Source organism: Myotis brandtii, unplaced genomic scaffold (genome assembly GCF_000412655.1).
Source record: "Myotis brandtii unplaced genomic scaffold, ASM41265v1 scaffold187, whole genome shotgun sequence".
Classification (NCBI taxonomy): Eukaryota; Metazoa; Chordata; class Mammalia; order Chiroptera; family Vespertilionidae; genus Myotis; species Myotis brandtii.
The window spans coordinates 2539290-2554211 of NW_005356944.1; the positions used below are offsets into that span (position 1 = coordinate 2539290).

General features: G+C 57.4%; 1 protein-coding gene across 1 annotated transcript; it reads left to right on the forward strand.

Moving 5' to 3' along the window:
* Window positions 1-6: 6 nt before the first annotated feature.
* Window positions 7-11284, forward strand: RHOD (ras homolog family member D). The gene is made up of 6 exons (XM_005864316.2): window positions 7-21; window positions 4896-4983; window positions 5787-5896; window positions 7938-8001; window positions 8202-8272; window positions 8924-11284. Exons 2-6 carry the CDS (start codon window positions 4941-4943, stop codon window positions 9089-9091), a joined length of 456 nt encoding a protein of 151 aa, XP_005864378.1. The 5' UTR covers window positions 7-21; window positions 4896-4940; the 3' UTR covers window positions 9092-11284.
* Window positions 11285-14922: the final 3638 nt, after the last annotated feature.

Below are 14922 nucleotides of genomic sequence, written 5' to 3' on the forward strand. Positions count from 1 at the left end.
GCCGAGGGGGACTTCCCCGAGGTGAGTGCCAGGGCCCTGGCCACGGCCACGCACGGGCTCCCGGGTGTCCCGTCTGTGCGGGAGCTGCCTTGGATGTGTGCCCACGCTGCCTCCCGCGGGGTCTCCCCGCAGAGTGTGGGGTTAAACGCCGTTCTCACGCTGCCTTTGGAAGGGCGGGCCCCGATGATACCGTCTGGGAGAATGGCATCTGCCTGGGAGGGTGTCACAGGGCACCCTGGGGGGTAGCCCTTGGTGGCACCGCCTGGCTAAGGGGAGCTGACCTCTGGAGCCAGGCTGCCTGGGTTCGAGTGATGACTCTGCCATTTCCAGTTGTGTGCCCTTGGGCAAGTCCCTTACCCTCCCTATGCCCGTGTACTTAGCGGCATGATAGGACTAGTGATGGTGCCCACCGCCCAGGGTCTCTGTGAAGAGTGCAATACAGATCACCTGCTCAGCGCCGAATCTGCGACAGGAAGGACTCACTAAATATGGCCAATGTCTTTCTTGGGAAACATCCTATTTTCTCCCCCAGTTTTGCCCCTGCGGTGGACACCCCTCCCACCCCACCCCCCACCCTCCAGGCTCTGCCCTGGAGGGTAAGAGCACACCATAGTCAAGTCAGACAGCTGGTTGGCACCTTGGCACTCCTCTGGCCCTCAGTAACTTGCTTAGCCTCTTTGAGCCTCAGTTTCCTCATACAACCTCATGGGGTGGAAGGAGCCAGGGCGGTGGAGAGGTGGAGTTAAAGGAAGGCTGAGAGATGACCCCACTGGGTACCTGGCGTGTCCTTGGTGCTCAGGCGTGTTGACCAGCATGCTCACTGACTGTCCAGGCGGACTTGCCCCGCACCCGGACAAGGGCCGGACCCACCCACCGTGCCGCCTCTCCTGGGGGCCATGGGTTCGCTTTGGCGTCTCTTCTCCCTCCTGCCTCTCCCAGTGCCCTGCAAACCCCTGGGTTGCGCAGGCGCTGGGAAATGGATGGGGGGCGGGGGCAGAAGAGACCAAGCCTAGTAACCGTGTCAGACCTTTCTTTCCACTGTGGCAGCATCGAGCTGATGCTTGTGGTTTACAGAGCTGATGTCACTTCCTTTGGCCAGTCACTTTTTTTTTTTTTAAGTTGTGAGGAATGTGTCTCCAGGCCCCCAGATGCTGCCCAGGAGAACCCAGCAATTATAGCACAGGGGGGAGAGCACCCCAGAGGGGCCAGGCCTGCGGGGCCCAGGAGAGGGACTGGGAGGGGTGGGGCCTCACCACCAGTGTCCTTGATGGTGAGACCCACCCCAGTTACAGAGAGGTTACAGTATGGAACTGAGCATCTCACCGTTGATGAAATGTGTGTATTGAAGGACACATGAGCTGGCCAAGGGGAAGGGGGACGTGTTTGTCAACTGGGGGATGAACCTGCCCTTGTCTAGGCTCCTCCCTATTTAGGGGCCCTGAATTCACAGGAACCCTTCTGCCTCCAGACACAAGAGAGGCCTCCTCATTTAAAAGAAACACAAGGGCCCTCGCCGGTTTGGCTCAGTGGATAGAGTGTCAGCCTGCAGACCGAAGGGTCGTGGGTTCGATCAGGCTCGATCCCCAGTTCCGGTTGGGGCTCATGCAGGAGGCAGCCAATCTCTGCGTCTTTCTCACATTGATGTTTCTCTCTCTGTCTCTCCCCCTTCCTTCCACTCTCTCTAAAAATCAATAGGAAAATATCCTCAGGTGAGGATTAACAACAATAATAAAAGAAACACAAGATCTAAGAGTTGGAAAGGCCTTCATTTTACAGGTGGGGAAGCTGAGGCCAGGGAGGCAGTCTTCCCTTGGAGCACAGAGCCCAGCAGTGGCAGTGCTGGCCTACGACCCGTCTCCCACCCCTGACCAGGACACTCTCCGCAGCCCCCAGTGCTCTGCCTGCCGGACCCAGCCTTCTCCTGCTCCTGACCCTGGATGCCTCCTCCTGGCAGTCCTCCAAGCCCAGAGAGCCTGGAGCTAGGAGACTTGGGGCCCCATCTCCCAGGCCTCTTGCCTGCAGCAAAGAGCAGAGAGCAGGCTGGGATTTGGAGGGGCTTCAGCGACCTTTGGCTATGCCCCAACCTGGGGTTCAGGGGAAGGGGGAGCAGAGTAAGAGAGCTCCTGAGGCAAGGGTTTCCTGGCTGACATTTATGGCAGCAACCATTCCCACAGGAGAGCCCACAGCAGAGCCAGCTGAGTCTTCCTCCACACAGGGACTGCCAGGGGTATGCTGTCCAGGGAAGCCCCTGATTCATATCTCTCTCTCTCTCTCTCTTTCTCTCTCTCTCTCTCAAATATATTTGTATTGATTTGAGAAAGGAAGGGAGGGGGAGAGAGAGAGAGAGATAAAAACATCAGTGATGAGAGAGAATCATTGATTGGCTACCTTCCTGCATGTCTCCTCTGGGGATTGAACCCACAATCCAGGCATGTGCCCCAGCCGGGAATCGAACCGTGACCTTCTGGTTCATAGGTCGACATTCAATCACTGACTGAGTCACGCTGGCCAGGCCTGACTCCTCTCTTGAGCTATGTCCCCATTCTGTTGTGATCCATCTCCCCGCCTGGGAGCCCCATGAGGGCAGACCCAAGCCTGAGTCATCCCTGCCCTGGTCGAGCCCAGGCTGGGCCCTGCCTTCCTGGCTGAGGACAGCTCAACAGATAAGATTAAGTGCTATTGACATTCTGGACAGAGTGACCCTGCCTGGGGGTTCAAAGAACACAAGGGGAGATGTAGACAGCGTCTCCAGGATAACATTCCAGAGTAGGGGAAGGGTGGTGACAATTACTAGTCAGAGAGGAGCAACCCAGCCCCACGTCATAGAATGGGACTTTCCCCGCTCACTCCTGACACCAGGGCCGAGGGCTGGTGACCTCAGGGGAGGCAGGTGGCTGAGAACAAACCTGCCTCCATCTTTAGCCAGCTGTCCATTATGTTACTTTGGGCAAGTCACTTCCCCTCTCTGGGCCTCAGTGTCTCATCAGGAAAATGGGGATAGTACTGACTTTGCAAGGCCGCAGGGATCAGCGATGGTGCGGGTAAACGGACATCCACAGTAAATCCTAGAGAATGTGGGTGACATGTTATCTCCACAGGCATTTGCAAAGTGCTGACGTGTGTCTGCCTGCACAGGACCCCTCTACTGGTGAGTGGGTGACCAAGCTCGGAGCTCACCAGGCATCGTGCCCTCCAGTTACAGGCTGGTGGGGACAGGGGCTCAAGCTGAAGGGATTGACAGCGGCTGTTGTGGACACTGTCCCTGGCAACCAGCTTTCTAGGTGGCGGACAGTCTTCCAGTCTTCCCCGTCACACTGTGAGGTGACACTCCTCTCTTTTAACCAGTGAGGACACTGGCCTAAGGTCACACGGCTGGTGAGGGCTAGAGCCAGTCCTAAGCAGTGCTCCTAGCCACCATATCACACTGTCCCCCGCCAGGCCAAGGGCCCAAAGGAGAGGGGCCCTGGACAGGCAGAGAGGCATGGGAGGTGTGTTGGAGGCTTTTCTGTTAGCAGAGGGGGTGAGAGGTGACTAGAGTCCAGAGTGGGTTGAGCCCCTACCCCAGGGCCATCCTCGATGTCTCCATCTGCCCCAGCTGCCGGCTCGGAACTTACCTTTCTCCCCCACCCTCCCCCTGGAGCTTCCCAAGTGCCCTGGAGGACTGCACCTACCCAGACCACCGAGAAGGCCTGACTCAGAGGGCCAGTCCCAGGCAGGCCCCACCCAGCATGGGAAGTGGGGGGAGGAAGGGTCTCCCTGGCTGTCTTCCCTGAGCAGCCCTCAGCAAGTGAGCCAGGCCTGGGGACCCCCAGCTACAGCGGCCAGCAGGCCCCTCCGGGCAGAGGGCTTGTGTGGCGGAGTTTTGAAAACCTTGATTCCTGCGTTTGTGTACAAAACCTGTCCTATATTTCTTTTTTTAAAATATATTTTTATTGATTTCAGAGAGGAAGGGAGAGGGAGAGAGAAACATCAATGATGAGAGAGAATCATTGATTGGCTGCTTCCTGCATGCCCCCTACTGGGGATTGAGCCTGCAACCCGGGCATGTGCCTTTGACTGGAATCGAACCCAGAACCCTTCGGTCTGCAGGCCGATGCTCTATCCACTGAGCAAAACCGGCAAGGGCCAAAACCTGTCTTATTTCCACTCACCCTACCTTTAGGGAGAGGGAGTAAGCTCCAGGCCCGGGCAAAGGGGAATCTGTCCTGCGTGACCTTCTCTTGAGCCCAGAGAAGGCAAATAAGAAGGGCAGAAACCAGGACCCGTGGGAGGGGACCCGGGGAAGGTGGCATTGGGCAGGGGTCTTGGTTGGATTGTGAGAGGTTGAAAGGCAAAGGACAACATGCTCTGCAGACAGGCACTAGTCTTGCTCATTTCTTGTTCCCAGTGTCCAGAACTGGACCTGGAGAAGGTATTATGACCGAATGTATGAATGAATAAGCGGACGAACAAATGTGGGTTAATGTCGTTCCAGGAGGAGGGGACAGCATGCAGGAAGGCTCAGAAATGGTACCGTCCCCTGTCCAGGGGGACAAAGATAAAAATAACAGTGGCCGGCATGTGTGGCGTGTTTATTTCGTGCCAGGCCCTGTGCTAAGGGCTCTGTGTGGAGGGTCTCACTGAAGCCTTGCAGCAACACGCTGTGCTGGGCGCTCCTAATGTTCCCACTTTACATCCGAGGAGGGAAGGCCGGGGGCCGGTGTCTTGCCGGGCACACTGCTGAGAAGTGGTGGCTCTAGGCCTCAACCCCACCAGACTACTTCTAGAAACTACCACCCTCTGCCGACTCCCAGTGAGGGCAGTGCTGCAGGCATTCCTGGGCTCTGGGTTGGCACTGGGGCTGCTCCCCTTCAGAAGTTGTCCTCACAACCTCCCCGTGCCCCCTTCTTCCTCAGAGCTACACACCCACGGTGTTTGAGCGGCTCAGCGTTAATCTGCAAATGAAGGGCAAACCTGTGGAGCTCCAAATCTGGGACACAGCAGGTGAGTGTGCTGGGCCCAGGGAGGGACAGGGTGGAAGGAGGGGCCCAGATGCTGGGAGCCAAGCCCCACTCCCTTCCTTCTGAACCGGGGAGGTCCAGCAATCTCCAAGGGACAGGTGTGGGCCAGGATTAGGGCCCCCAGGAACTGAACCCCCCTTGCTTCTGTGCCTGTGTCCACTGCCTCCCCCACCCCAGGGCGGCCGGCCATGTCCTGGAGACAAGGGAGAGTCCAGAGCTCTTTGCTCTCAAGGGGTGGACTGTTCCTGGCCTCAGCATTCCACCGTGGCTTAGCTTCTGTAAGATCTGCCTGACCTTGACCTCTGCCCTCCAGCCTCCTGACCTTGCCCACACAAGGGGTCAGAGTCATCTTTACATCAGAGCTCAAAGCCAACCTCAGTCCCAGCAGCCCCTTTACCTTGGATTGGCAAAGATATCTTTGCTGGGGAACCGCCTGCCTTTCTCCTCACCCCATGCCCCAAGTCCTGGGCAAAGCAGTCCCTCCAGGCTGGGCCTCTACCTTGGCCCAACCTTCCAAATGGTCTTACCCAGGCCAGGCTGGCACATCCTGCAGGCAGGCCAGGGGAGGAACACTGCCCAAGGGGCACATTCATGTGGAATGGCAATCTAAGTGCCAAATTTGTGTTGGACACTGAGAAACAGAACTAGACACACAGACACACACACACACACACACACACACACACACACACGTGCGGGCGCTCTAGTGGGATCCAGGGCTTGATATTGGGGAGGTGTTGACAGTGGGCAGGAAATCTGGAGGGAGTGACCACACCTGTTCTACAGGACAAGTCGATTATGATCGCCTGCGGCCCCTCTTCTACCCTGACGCCAGTGTCCTGCTCCTCTGCTTCGATGTCACCAACCCACACAGCTTTGAGAACATCTTTAACCGGGTAGGTACTTGGCGGGTGGGAGGCAGAGCCCCCAAAGCCAGGCCACACTGCTCCACCCCAACTCTTTTTTTCCCCACTACCACCCTCTCTGGACCCAGCAGACTCTCAGAGCTCAGCAGGCCCTGGATGACATCAAGGCCAGTGCCTTTGGCATATATATGGGGAAACCCGGCCCAAAGGTGGGCAGCAACTTGCCAGGGGTTCCACAGGGATTTGGTGGGAGGGTCTGGCCTCTGACTCCCAGGCCAGTGCTCCTCACCTGCCCTCTACTGCAGACTCAGAACACTGACCCTGCCTGAGAATGCTGGGTGGCCCAGGGCCCCTGAATCTCCCCTGCCTGGGCCTGACCAAGGCCACATGAACAGTCAGCTTCCAGCAGCTCTCAGCCCCCCATCTGTGTGGCTGTTGCCTCTCAGCAGTCTCCCAGGATGCCCCCCGGTTATGTCAGGGGTTCCAGAAGCTGCGCACAGGTGTCGGGGCCTCGCTGTGAATGGCGTGCTCCAGGTTTCTTCGGAGCACAGCCGGTGACAGCATTCGTAATGGTAACAACGATGGTGGCAACATTAGAACTTACCACGTGCCAGGCACTGTTCTGGACACATATCTACTTACTCATCTGACCCCCTTACAACCTTAGGGAGCAGATACTATTATTATCCCCACATTGGATCCCTTGCTCCAAGAAACACATCTATTGCAGTGGTAACGCGGGGATTTGAACCCAAGCGTTCTGCTCCACGCAGTCATTCAGAAGTAACGACTGAGCGCATCTATGTGCCAGGCACTGTTCTAGGCACTGGGGACCAGATGCGGTGGTGGTGGCTGGGATGGTGCTGGCAGAGGGGGTAGTGAGAGGTGGGTGGATATTGAATCTCTTTGAAAGGCAGAACCGTCAGGATTTGCAGGTGGTTTGGACATGGGTGGGAGAAAGATACTTGGACCAGAGTAACTGGAAGGGGGACTTGCCATTTCCCAAGATGAGAAGGAGCAAGCTGGGAGTGGGGAGGTGGGAGGCGGGGGCCTGGAGGACAACCCAGTGGAGGTGGCAGGTAGGCAGGTGGAAGTCTGAGTCTGCAGTTCCCAGGAGAGGGCTGGGCTGGGCTGGACAGAGCCGTGGACTCGGGGTGGTCACCTGGAGGGCAGGAGCAGCTAGAGGAAAAGTACACCCACAGCTTTGAGAAGGGGGTGCTGGTAAGACCCGAGAAGAACCAGGAGAGCGGGGTTCTGGGGCGCAGTGCAGACCCGGTCTTGGAGGAAGGTGCGATGATTCCCAGTGTCAGGGTTCAGGGAGTGGGAGGGCTGAGGACTCACTTTGGATTTAGCAGCGTGGAGTCACGGAGGAGACCCTTTCTGGGGGCAGTTTTGTGGGGGGCTGGGATGTGGGGAGTCTGCCCAGGACCCCACATGGGCCCCCTGTGGCTCCAGGAGCTAGCCGTGTGATGCCACTTTTTCCTGCACGGACACACAGAGCAGGCATGCCCTCCTGGGCTGTGGATTCCAGGCTTCGGGGCTGTAGTCCAGCCTGAGTAACCTGGAGCCTCACATTCCAAAGAGCAGCAGACTCGGTGAGAGGCTCCCTCCGACAAGCCAACAGCTGCCGCAGTCAGGTTAGAAGCTGCTTTATCTTCACAGGATCACCTGTTTGCTTACATATTTTACCCAGTTGAGGAGGGGGTCATGGGAGCCCTTACCTTGTAGATAAGCAGGGTTCTAGCAGGAATGGGAGCAGGGCACTGGCCCAAATCCTGCCACTTCCAGTTGTGTGACCCAGGCCGAGTTATATAGCCTCTCTGGGCCTCAGCTACCACGTGTGTATAATGGGATGGACGATGGGCGCCGCTTCATAGGGACCTGGGGGGTTAATGAGTCCACAGGTGTGAAGTCTTAGAGCCTGGCACAGAGTAGGTCTCCCTGGACGTTGGCTGTGCTGATGACCGATGATCGAGCTGCGTGGGCAGCAGGAGGACAGCCCATTCTCCCCGCTTCGGAGACGGAAGTACTCCCAACGGCTAACACACACCCCCCACGCCCTCCCCCGCAGTGGTACCCAGAGGTGAATCACTTCTGCAAGGAGGTGCCCATCATCCTCGTGGGCTGCAAGACGGGTCTCCCTGGACGTTGGCTGTGCTGATAACCGATGATCGAGCTGCGTGGGGAGCAGGAGGAAAGCCCATTCTCCCCGCTTCGGAGACGGAAGTACTCCCAACGGCTAACACACACCCCCCACGCCCTCCCCCGCAGTGGTACCCAGAGGTGAATCACTTCTGCAAGGAGGTGCCCATCATCCTCGTGGGCTGCAAGACGGATCTGCGCAAGGACAGGTCCCTGGTGAAGAAGCTCTGGAAAAATAAGTTGGAGCCCGTGACCTACCACAGGGTAGGAAACCCAGCCCAGGGGCAGGGGAGCCGGGAGAGGGAGCCTCCGGGCACGATGACCAGCAGGGCCTCTCGGCAGGCAGCCAGGTGTCCAGCTCCCCCGGGTGTGGGGCGAGGGAGGGATCAGAGACTGCTGGTGCTCGGAAGTGGTACCTAGAATACTCCGGAAGGTTCCGGCTGTGGAAGGGAGACCAGTGATGTGCACATCAGCTAGTTCTACCCCCCCACACACACATCACAGGTGGGGGACCTGAGGCCCAGAAAAGACCCCAGCTCTTCAGTCTGCAGGCCTCGGAAGGTTCCGGCTGTGGAAGGGAGAACAGTGATGTGCACATCAGATAGTTCTACCCCCCACACACATCACAGGTGGGGGACCTCAGGCCCAGAAAAGACCCCAGCTCTTCAGTCTGCAGGCCCCTCTCTGCTCCACACCTGGGAAGTTAGTCGGTACGTTGAGAGGCAGAGACCTAGCCCAGGACTGAGGCGGGAAAGCCGAAGAAGCCATGAGAGCACTTGTCGAGCCAGGGGGAGGAGCCGTGGGGAGCCTAGAAACACTCACCTCCCCCTTTTGTCCTGGAAACTCCCAGGAGAGCCAGGAGGGCTGGGAGGTGCCCCAGCAGCCCCACCTCACGGCCGTCACTCTCCCTGTCAGGGCCAGGAGATGGCGAGGTCGGTGGGAGCAGTGGCCTACCTGGAGTGCTCGGCGCGGCTCCAAGAAAACGTCCAAGCCGTCTTCCAAGAGGCCGTCGAGGTGGCTCTCAGCAGCCGCAGTCGCAACTACTGGCGGCGGGTCACCCGGAGCTTCTGCGTGCTGACCTGACAGCGTGGGCCCTCCCTGCCCAGCTCGCCCAGCAGCGCAGGACGGAACTGGGCGCTGACCTCTTCCCAGCTGGCTAGGCTGGGCCCAGTTCCCAGGCTGTGACCGAACCGCCCTTCAAACCCATGGTCAGCACGGAGGCCAGGCCCTCGTGCTGGGGCTGAGATCCCTGGACTGAAGTGAAATCCCCCTGAGACCTGAGAAAGGGGGTCCCCTGGGCCCCCCTGCCCTGTGGAGGGCTAGTCCTGGAGTCGCCACGCGCCCAGCCCTGGCCCGCACATCCAGGAGTGGCCATGCAGCCTGGGCCACCTCGCGGCTGTTCGCGGGGCTGCACTTTCCGCTCCTTCAGGCAGGATCTGGTGGTCCCAGGACCACTCCCACCCCCACCTGGGCCAGGCTCACACCTGGCCCCTGACTCCTGCCCTGCCCAGTGGTAACTGTAAGGACTAAAACGACATCGCCTGTCAGTTGTGGCACGCCTCTTGTTTCAAAATGCCTTTACACGCATGTGACAGGGTGGATCAGCGCCCACCCCGTGTAGGCGCTGGGGTGGAACTGCCTGGAGCCAGGCCCCGCCCTTGAACCCGCCCTTAGCTTCTTCCTTCACTTTCTTGGAGAGCTCCGGCACCATGTGTCATGGTCCTGTCTGTCGCCCAGCGGGGTGGCCAGCCTCCCTAGAGCTGGTTTAGTTGGAATGTCCTGTGCCTCAAGCAGTGCCTGGCGCACAGGAGCACAGTCACAGCCCTGCCCCGAAAAGGAAGTCCAACTTCTGCAGCCGGGAACTTGGACTCTCCTGCATCTGACCACAGCCCACCTTCCCCATTGGCTGCCCAGGACCTCTGACACCCCAGCCACCCCGGGGAGCACTAACACCCCTACCAGCCTCCAAGCCTTTGGCTGTCCCCCCACCTTGGCACATCCTCCCTCCCAGTCACTGCCTGTTCACCCCTGAGTCCTTCAGGGTCCAGCTCAGACGCCACCTTCTCCAGCAAGCCCTTGGATCTGCCGGCTTCCTCACCCCGCCTCACTGCGCCCACACCAAGGCACCCACTGCCTGTGTCAGCCCCTCGGCTATGGCGCCGGGCTTTCTCCCTGTGCTGTGGGAGAGGCCAGCTTAGACTCCTGAACATGACAGGTGTGGCGGCGGGACCAGGTGTCTGGGAGGGTGGAGGTGGGAGCGGGAGACCAGTTGGGCAGCTGCAGTCGTCCAGAAACCAGAAACAAGCCACCACAAGTCGAGGCCAGGTGACTCTGGGTGGCAAGGATGGACTGCCAGAAGGGTGGGGACACAGGAGGGAGGGAAGAATGCTGGCCTCTGCCCTGCATGAGAGACACGCAGAGAGGCGGGGGTGTCCGGTGGCTGGTCTCCAGCTGCAGGCCACATGCAGCCATCAGAGGTGTCGCAGGAGGACACAGTGAGCACTCGGATACACCCGCTGAGAGCCAGGGCTGTTGTTAGGGTTGGTTGGTATCCTCCTCCTCAGCTGCCAAACCTCTCTCTCAATTCCTCACAACCCCACCTGGCAGGGCAGGCACAGCCTGACACGTGGGAGCCAGGAAAGGCAAGCCCAGAGGCCAGCAGGGCTGAGAGCCACAAACCACAGTCTCCGTTTCAACTTACTGCCTCCGCCTGGCCTCAAAGGGCAGAGGCAGGGACCCCAAGGCCACTCCTCCGGACAGGCCACTCCCTGGCATCGTCGGTGGACAGGGTGGGGCACACTCTGTGAGTCATGAAGCTTCCCTCTCCCCTCTGCCTGGGCAGCACCCTGGGCCCCACATCTGGGGGTGGGGAGAGGGTGGTGGCTGGCAGATCGCCCCACATCAGGTCACCTTCTTTGCTCTCTCTGACCTCCTGCTCCGGTGGAGGATGAGGACTCCTGGTCCCCAGGAAGTCATCCCAAAGCCAATGGCATAGGAATCAGGGAGTCGACAAAGTCTGTGACAGGCTGAGGAGCAGAGAGAGATCCAAAACTGACTGTCTGACCACCCACCCTACCTTCCAGGGCTTGACCTCCAAGTTAAATGCTTCTGATTAAAGTCGGATTTTGGAAAGTATGAGGTTTTCCTGAGTTCAAATCCTGGCTCTGCAATTTACCAGCTCTGTGACCTTGGAGGAGTCCCTAGGACACTTACTTGGAAAATGAGGGTAATTGTAGGACCTACCTCTTGGAGGTTGGATTAAATGAGTTCACGAAACTAGTGCGTATTCACTCAGCATTAACTGCTAACTGGAGTTGTTAACTGTGAAATGAGGGTCATTATTTACTCGGCAAGGTTGTTGCAGTTTCTGCAAAGCAGGAGCAAGCACGGACCTGTTGGCTGGATATTGGTCTCCTTTTCCCAATCTGGGTCGCCACACCCTGGGAGAAGGGGTGGGAGCTCAGACCCTCCTGGTGGCAAGGACGGGAGCCTCAGAGGGGAGTGAACTTGGAGTATGAGGCTCTTTGTAAGGCCAGCTGGACCCTGTGAGGGGAGCCAGGGGGCTGGGGCTGGAATTCCTCAGGGTTCATGTTTGCAGAGGAGACACCAAGCCTGGTCCATGCTGAGCACAGGGCGGGGGCTGGGGAAAGTGAAAGGCCGTCGTCCTTGCTTTCCACGCCTCCATCCTCCATGGGAGCTCCAATGTGGACACAAGCAGCTGGGGAGGGCAGCGTCCAATAGTCACTCAGCAGCCTATTCCGGATACTGAGATAAACAGGATGGGAGGTGGAGGTAGGAGGACCAGGGAGGTGTTTCCCACTAAATGAAAGACAGCCACTCAAAAGTTCACCCACCGCACCCATGCATCTGAAACAGGGTTGTTCTAGGACTCTCCTGTCTGCCCAACAGAAGGGCGTCAGAGTCCTGTCTGGCCAGGCCCTGGAGGTGACATTCTGCACGTCCTACCTCATTCTGTCCTTAAATCCCCACTTTACAGCTAAGGGAACAAGTGCAGAAAGCCAAGGGCCAGCAGCAGTGAGCGGGGAGCTTGGACACACGATGAGTCACGACTCCGGCTCCTGACCGCCCATGGCCACTGGCAGGCGGCTGGACCTCCACCAGCAGAGGGCAGCAGGGCCCAAGGAGAGGAGCCTTTTCCGAGGCTGGCCGGCAGGCCAGGTGAGCAGGTTTGTTCCATCGCTCCTGCCTGGGGCACTCTCGGTGACATACCACTCCCACCAGCTGTCACCCACTGAGCGATGCCACCCTAAAATTCTAGTGAAGAAAAAGCAGGCTCAGAATGGCCCGGTGACTTGACCATTCTGGCCAGTCTGGCGTGCTGTGCTCAGTTTGTTATGGTTCTGGGTCAGAATTTAGGGTTTGAACGCTGGCCGTACAATGAACACCTCCTACGATTATGATGGGCTGGAATGAGATCAAAGGAACCGTCTTGGCCACGCACTTCCCGGGGGCCATGTCGTTACCCAGGCTTGCTTTTTCCTCTCTGCTACACCTAGGGAGGCCGGTGGGGACTGAGGGGTCCCTGAAATTTCCACCCCAGAATCTGTAACATCGTGTGGGGAAAGAAGGAACCCAGGGTGTGCTCCCAAAATGTAAAGTGCTGTGAGCCGGCACCTGGGGCCAGAACTACCTTGGGGAGCTGGCAGGAGGAGGAGGAAGGGGAAGAGGAGGAGGATCTGGAGGACCAGCTCACACGAAGCCCCAGATCCTGTGATGGGGGGCGGGAAGCTGCTGAGAAAGTTTCAAACTTTTTTCCGGTATTCCCAACAGCTGAAGGAGCTGAGTCATGTGACAACGTAAAGTCATGTGACCAAGGGGTGACACCACTCAGAGCTTCCCTCTGGCCCAACCAATGCCACTGTAGACACCCTGGGCTCTCCTCCTTTCAGTTTCTCACCCCAACTCCCCCCCCACACACACATCCCCACCACCAAAAAAGAAGAAGAAGAAGAAATGGCCAGATAAAAAGTATTTTACAAATGCCATGTGCCCTAGGCCTGTTGTAGGCGCTGGGAACGGCACCAGGTGTCTGACCAATGGGGTCAGACCAAACCTGGGTTCCGCAACCTCAGTAACGGGGTTCTGGCTAGAAAAGAACTCAGACCCAAACTGTAGGAGAACATTTATTGGGTAAATTACAGAGGTAGAAAAAGTAATTCCTAGAAGAAATGGGCTTAGGAAACAGGTTCTAGAGGTAAAGGAGGGGCCCTTGGACTGGGGAGTGAGGAAGCTAAGGTAATCCTCACCTGAGGATGGGGCGGGAAGGGGAGGGAGCAGGGAAAGGGAAAGGCACGGCGTGCTCCCGGGGATTTTAGGGAAGGTCCCAGGGGAAGGTCTCCATAATATTCAGTAGCCTCCCAGGTGTGTCCATTCAGGGTTGTGATTGCCACTGATTGATTGGCTGGCACCAGGGCAGGGCGTCATTATCAAATGCAGCTGGTGCGGAGGTCAGCGGGCTGGTTTTGTTTGTGGGCCAGGAGCTGAAATACAACTGAGGCATAGATGTTATCTCTAGGGAGGAAAGGTCAGGGGGTCTGGGTTAGCATATAACCAGTGATAATGCTAGGGGAGGAAAAACCCTGGGGGTGAGGTCCCACCCTACCAGTGCCTGTGGCTAGGCTCCCAGGGCTTTCCACCCTGGTGACCTGTATCTGGCCCATCGTCCTTGCTCTGCCCACGTCTGTCTAACTGCCTATCACAGGTCCATCTCTGCAACTTCCCTTTCACCTCTGCCCCAGCCCCAGGCCAGGACCATCTCAGCACAGGGTACAGGGCTGAAGTGAATGCCCATCACCCCAGCGGCCACCTCTGTGACCCATTGAGAGCTCCTCCTTCGTGTCTCACCTGCCCAACTCCCTCCTCCTGCTTCCTGGGACCTCCTCCCAAACAAGTTCTGCTGTTTGTTGTGTTTTTGTATTGGTAGCCTATTCCGTTCATTCACAATTCTTTGTTGAGCACTCACTACAAAATCCTTGTCTCCTGGTTTCTCCATCCTCTGTGCAGCCTTGTTGGGCGGCAGCATCCTTCCCTTTGGGAAGCCGGACCACCACCATACTCTCACTCTCTCCTGACCCCAGCAGGGAGGACATCACCAACACCCATTCCTCCTGCTCTCTCACACCACACCGCCCCCTAGGACTTTGAATCTGGGTCAAGAGACAAAGAGGGACGTTTAAATTCATTGTGATGACACTGGCAGTACTTTTTTAAAACAAGTCTATAGAGGTTACTACATGCCAGATGGTTCTAATATTAACTCATTCAATGCCCATAACCATCCTATAACGTAGGTACATTTACCAGCAGCCCCATTTTACAGATGATGAAGAAACAGGGACAGAGAGGCTAAGAAACTTGTCCGATGTCATAAGCCAGCAAGTGGCAGGTATAGGGTTTGAGCCTGGGCTGGATCTATGCAGCATCCAGAGAGGGGTGGGGATGGCAAGCCGCCAGGCAGCATCCGGTAAGTGTAACGGGGCCTGTGATGGCTTGCCTGCTCCCCAGCCCTCTCACTTCCTCTGAGAGTGATCCACCAGCCTTCCCATAAGGCCCTTTCCCACTCAGATTAGTCAGCCTCTTCTGATATTCACACCCTCGGGTGGTTGAGATCCCATTAAGGAAAAATGAGAAAATATTTTTAAAAAATAGGATTTCAACCACTCTGAGCTGGTATGGCTTGGTGGTTGGAGCGTTGTCCCAAGGATTCCAGGGTTTGATTCCTGGTCAAAGGCACATGCCTGGGTTGCAGGTTAGATCCCAGCCTGAGGGGGGCTGAGTGTAGGAGGCAATGATCTCTCTCTCTCTCCTTTCTCCTTTCTCCCTCCCTCTCTCTAAAAAAAAAAATCAATGAAAAATAATACTACATCCTCAGGTGAGGATTAACAAAAAAAAAA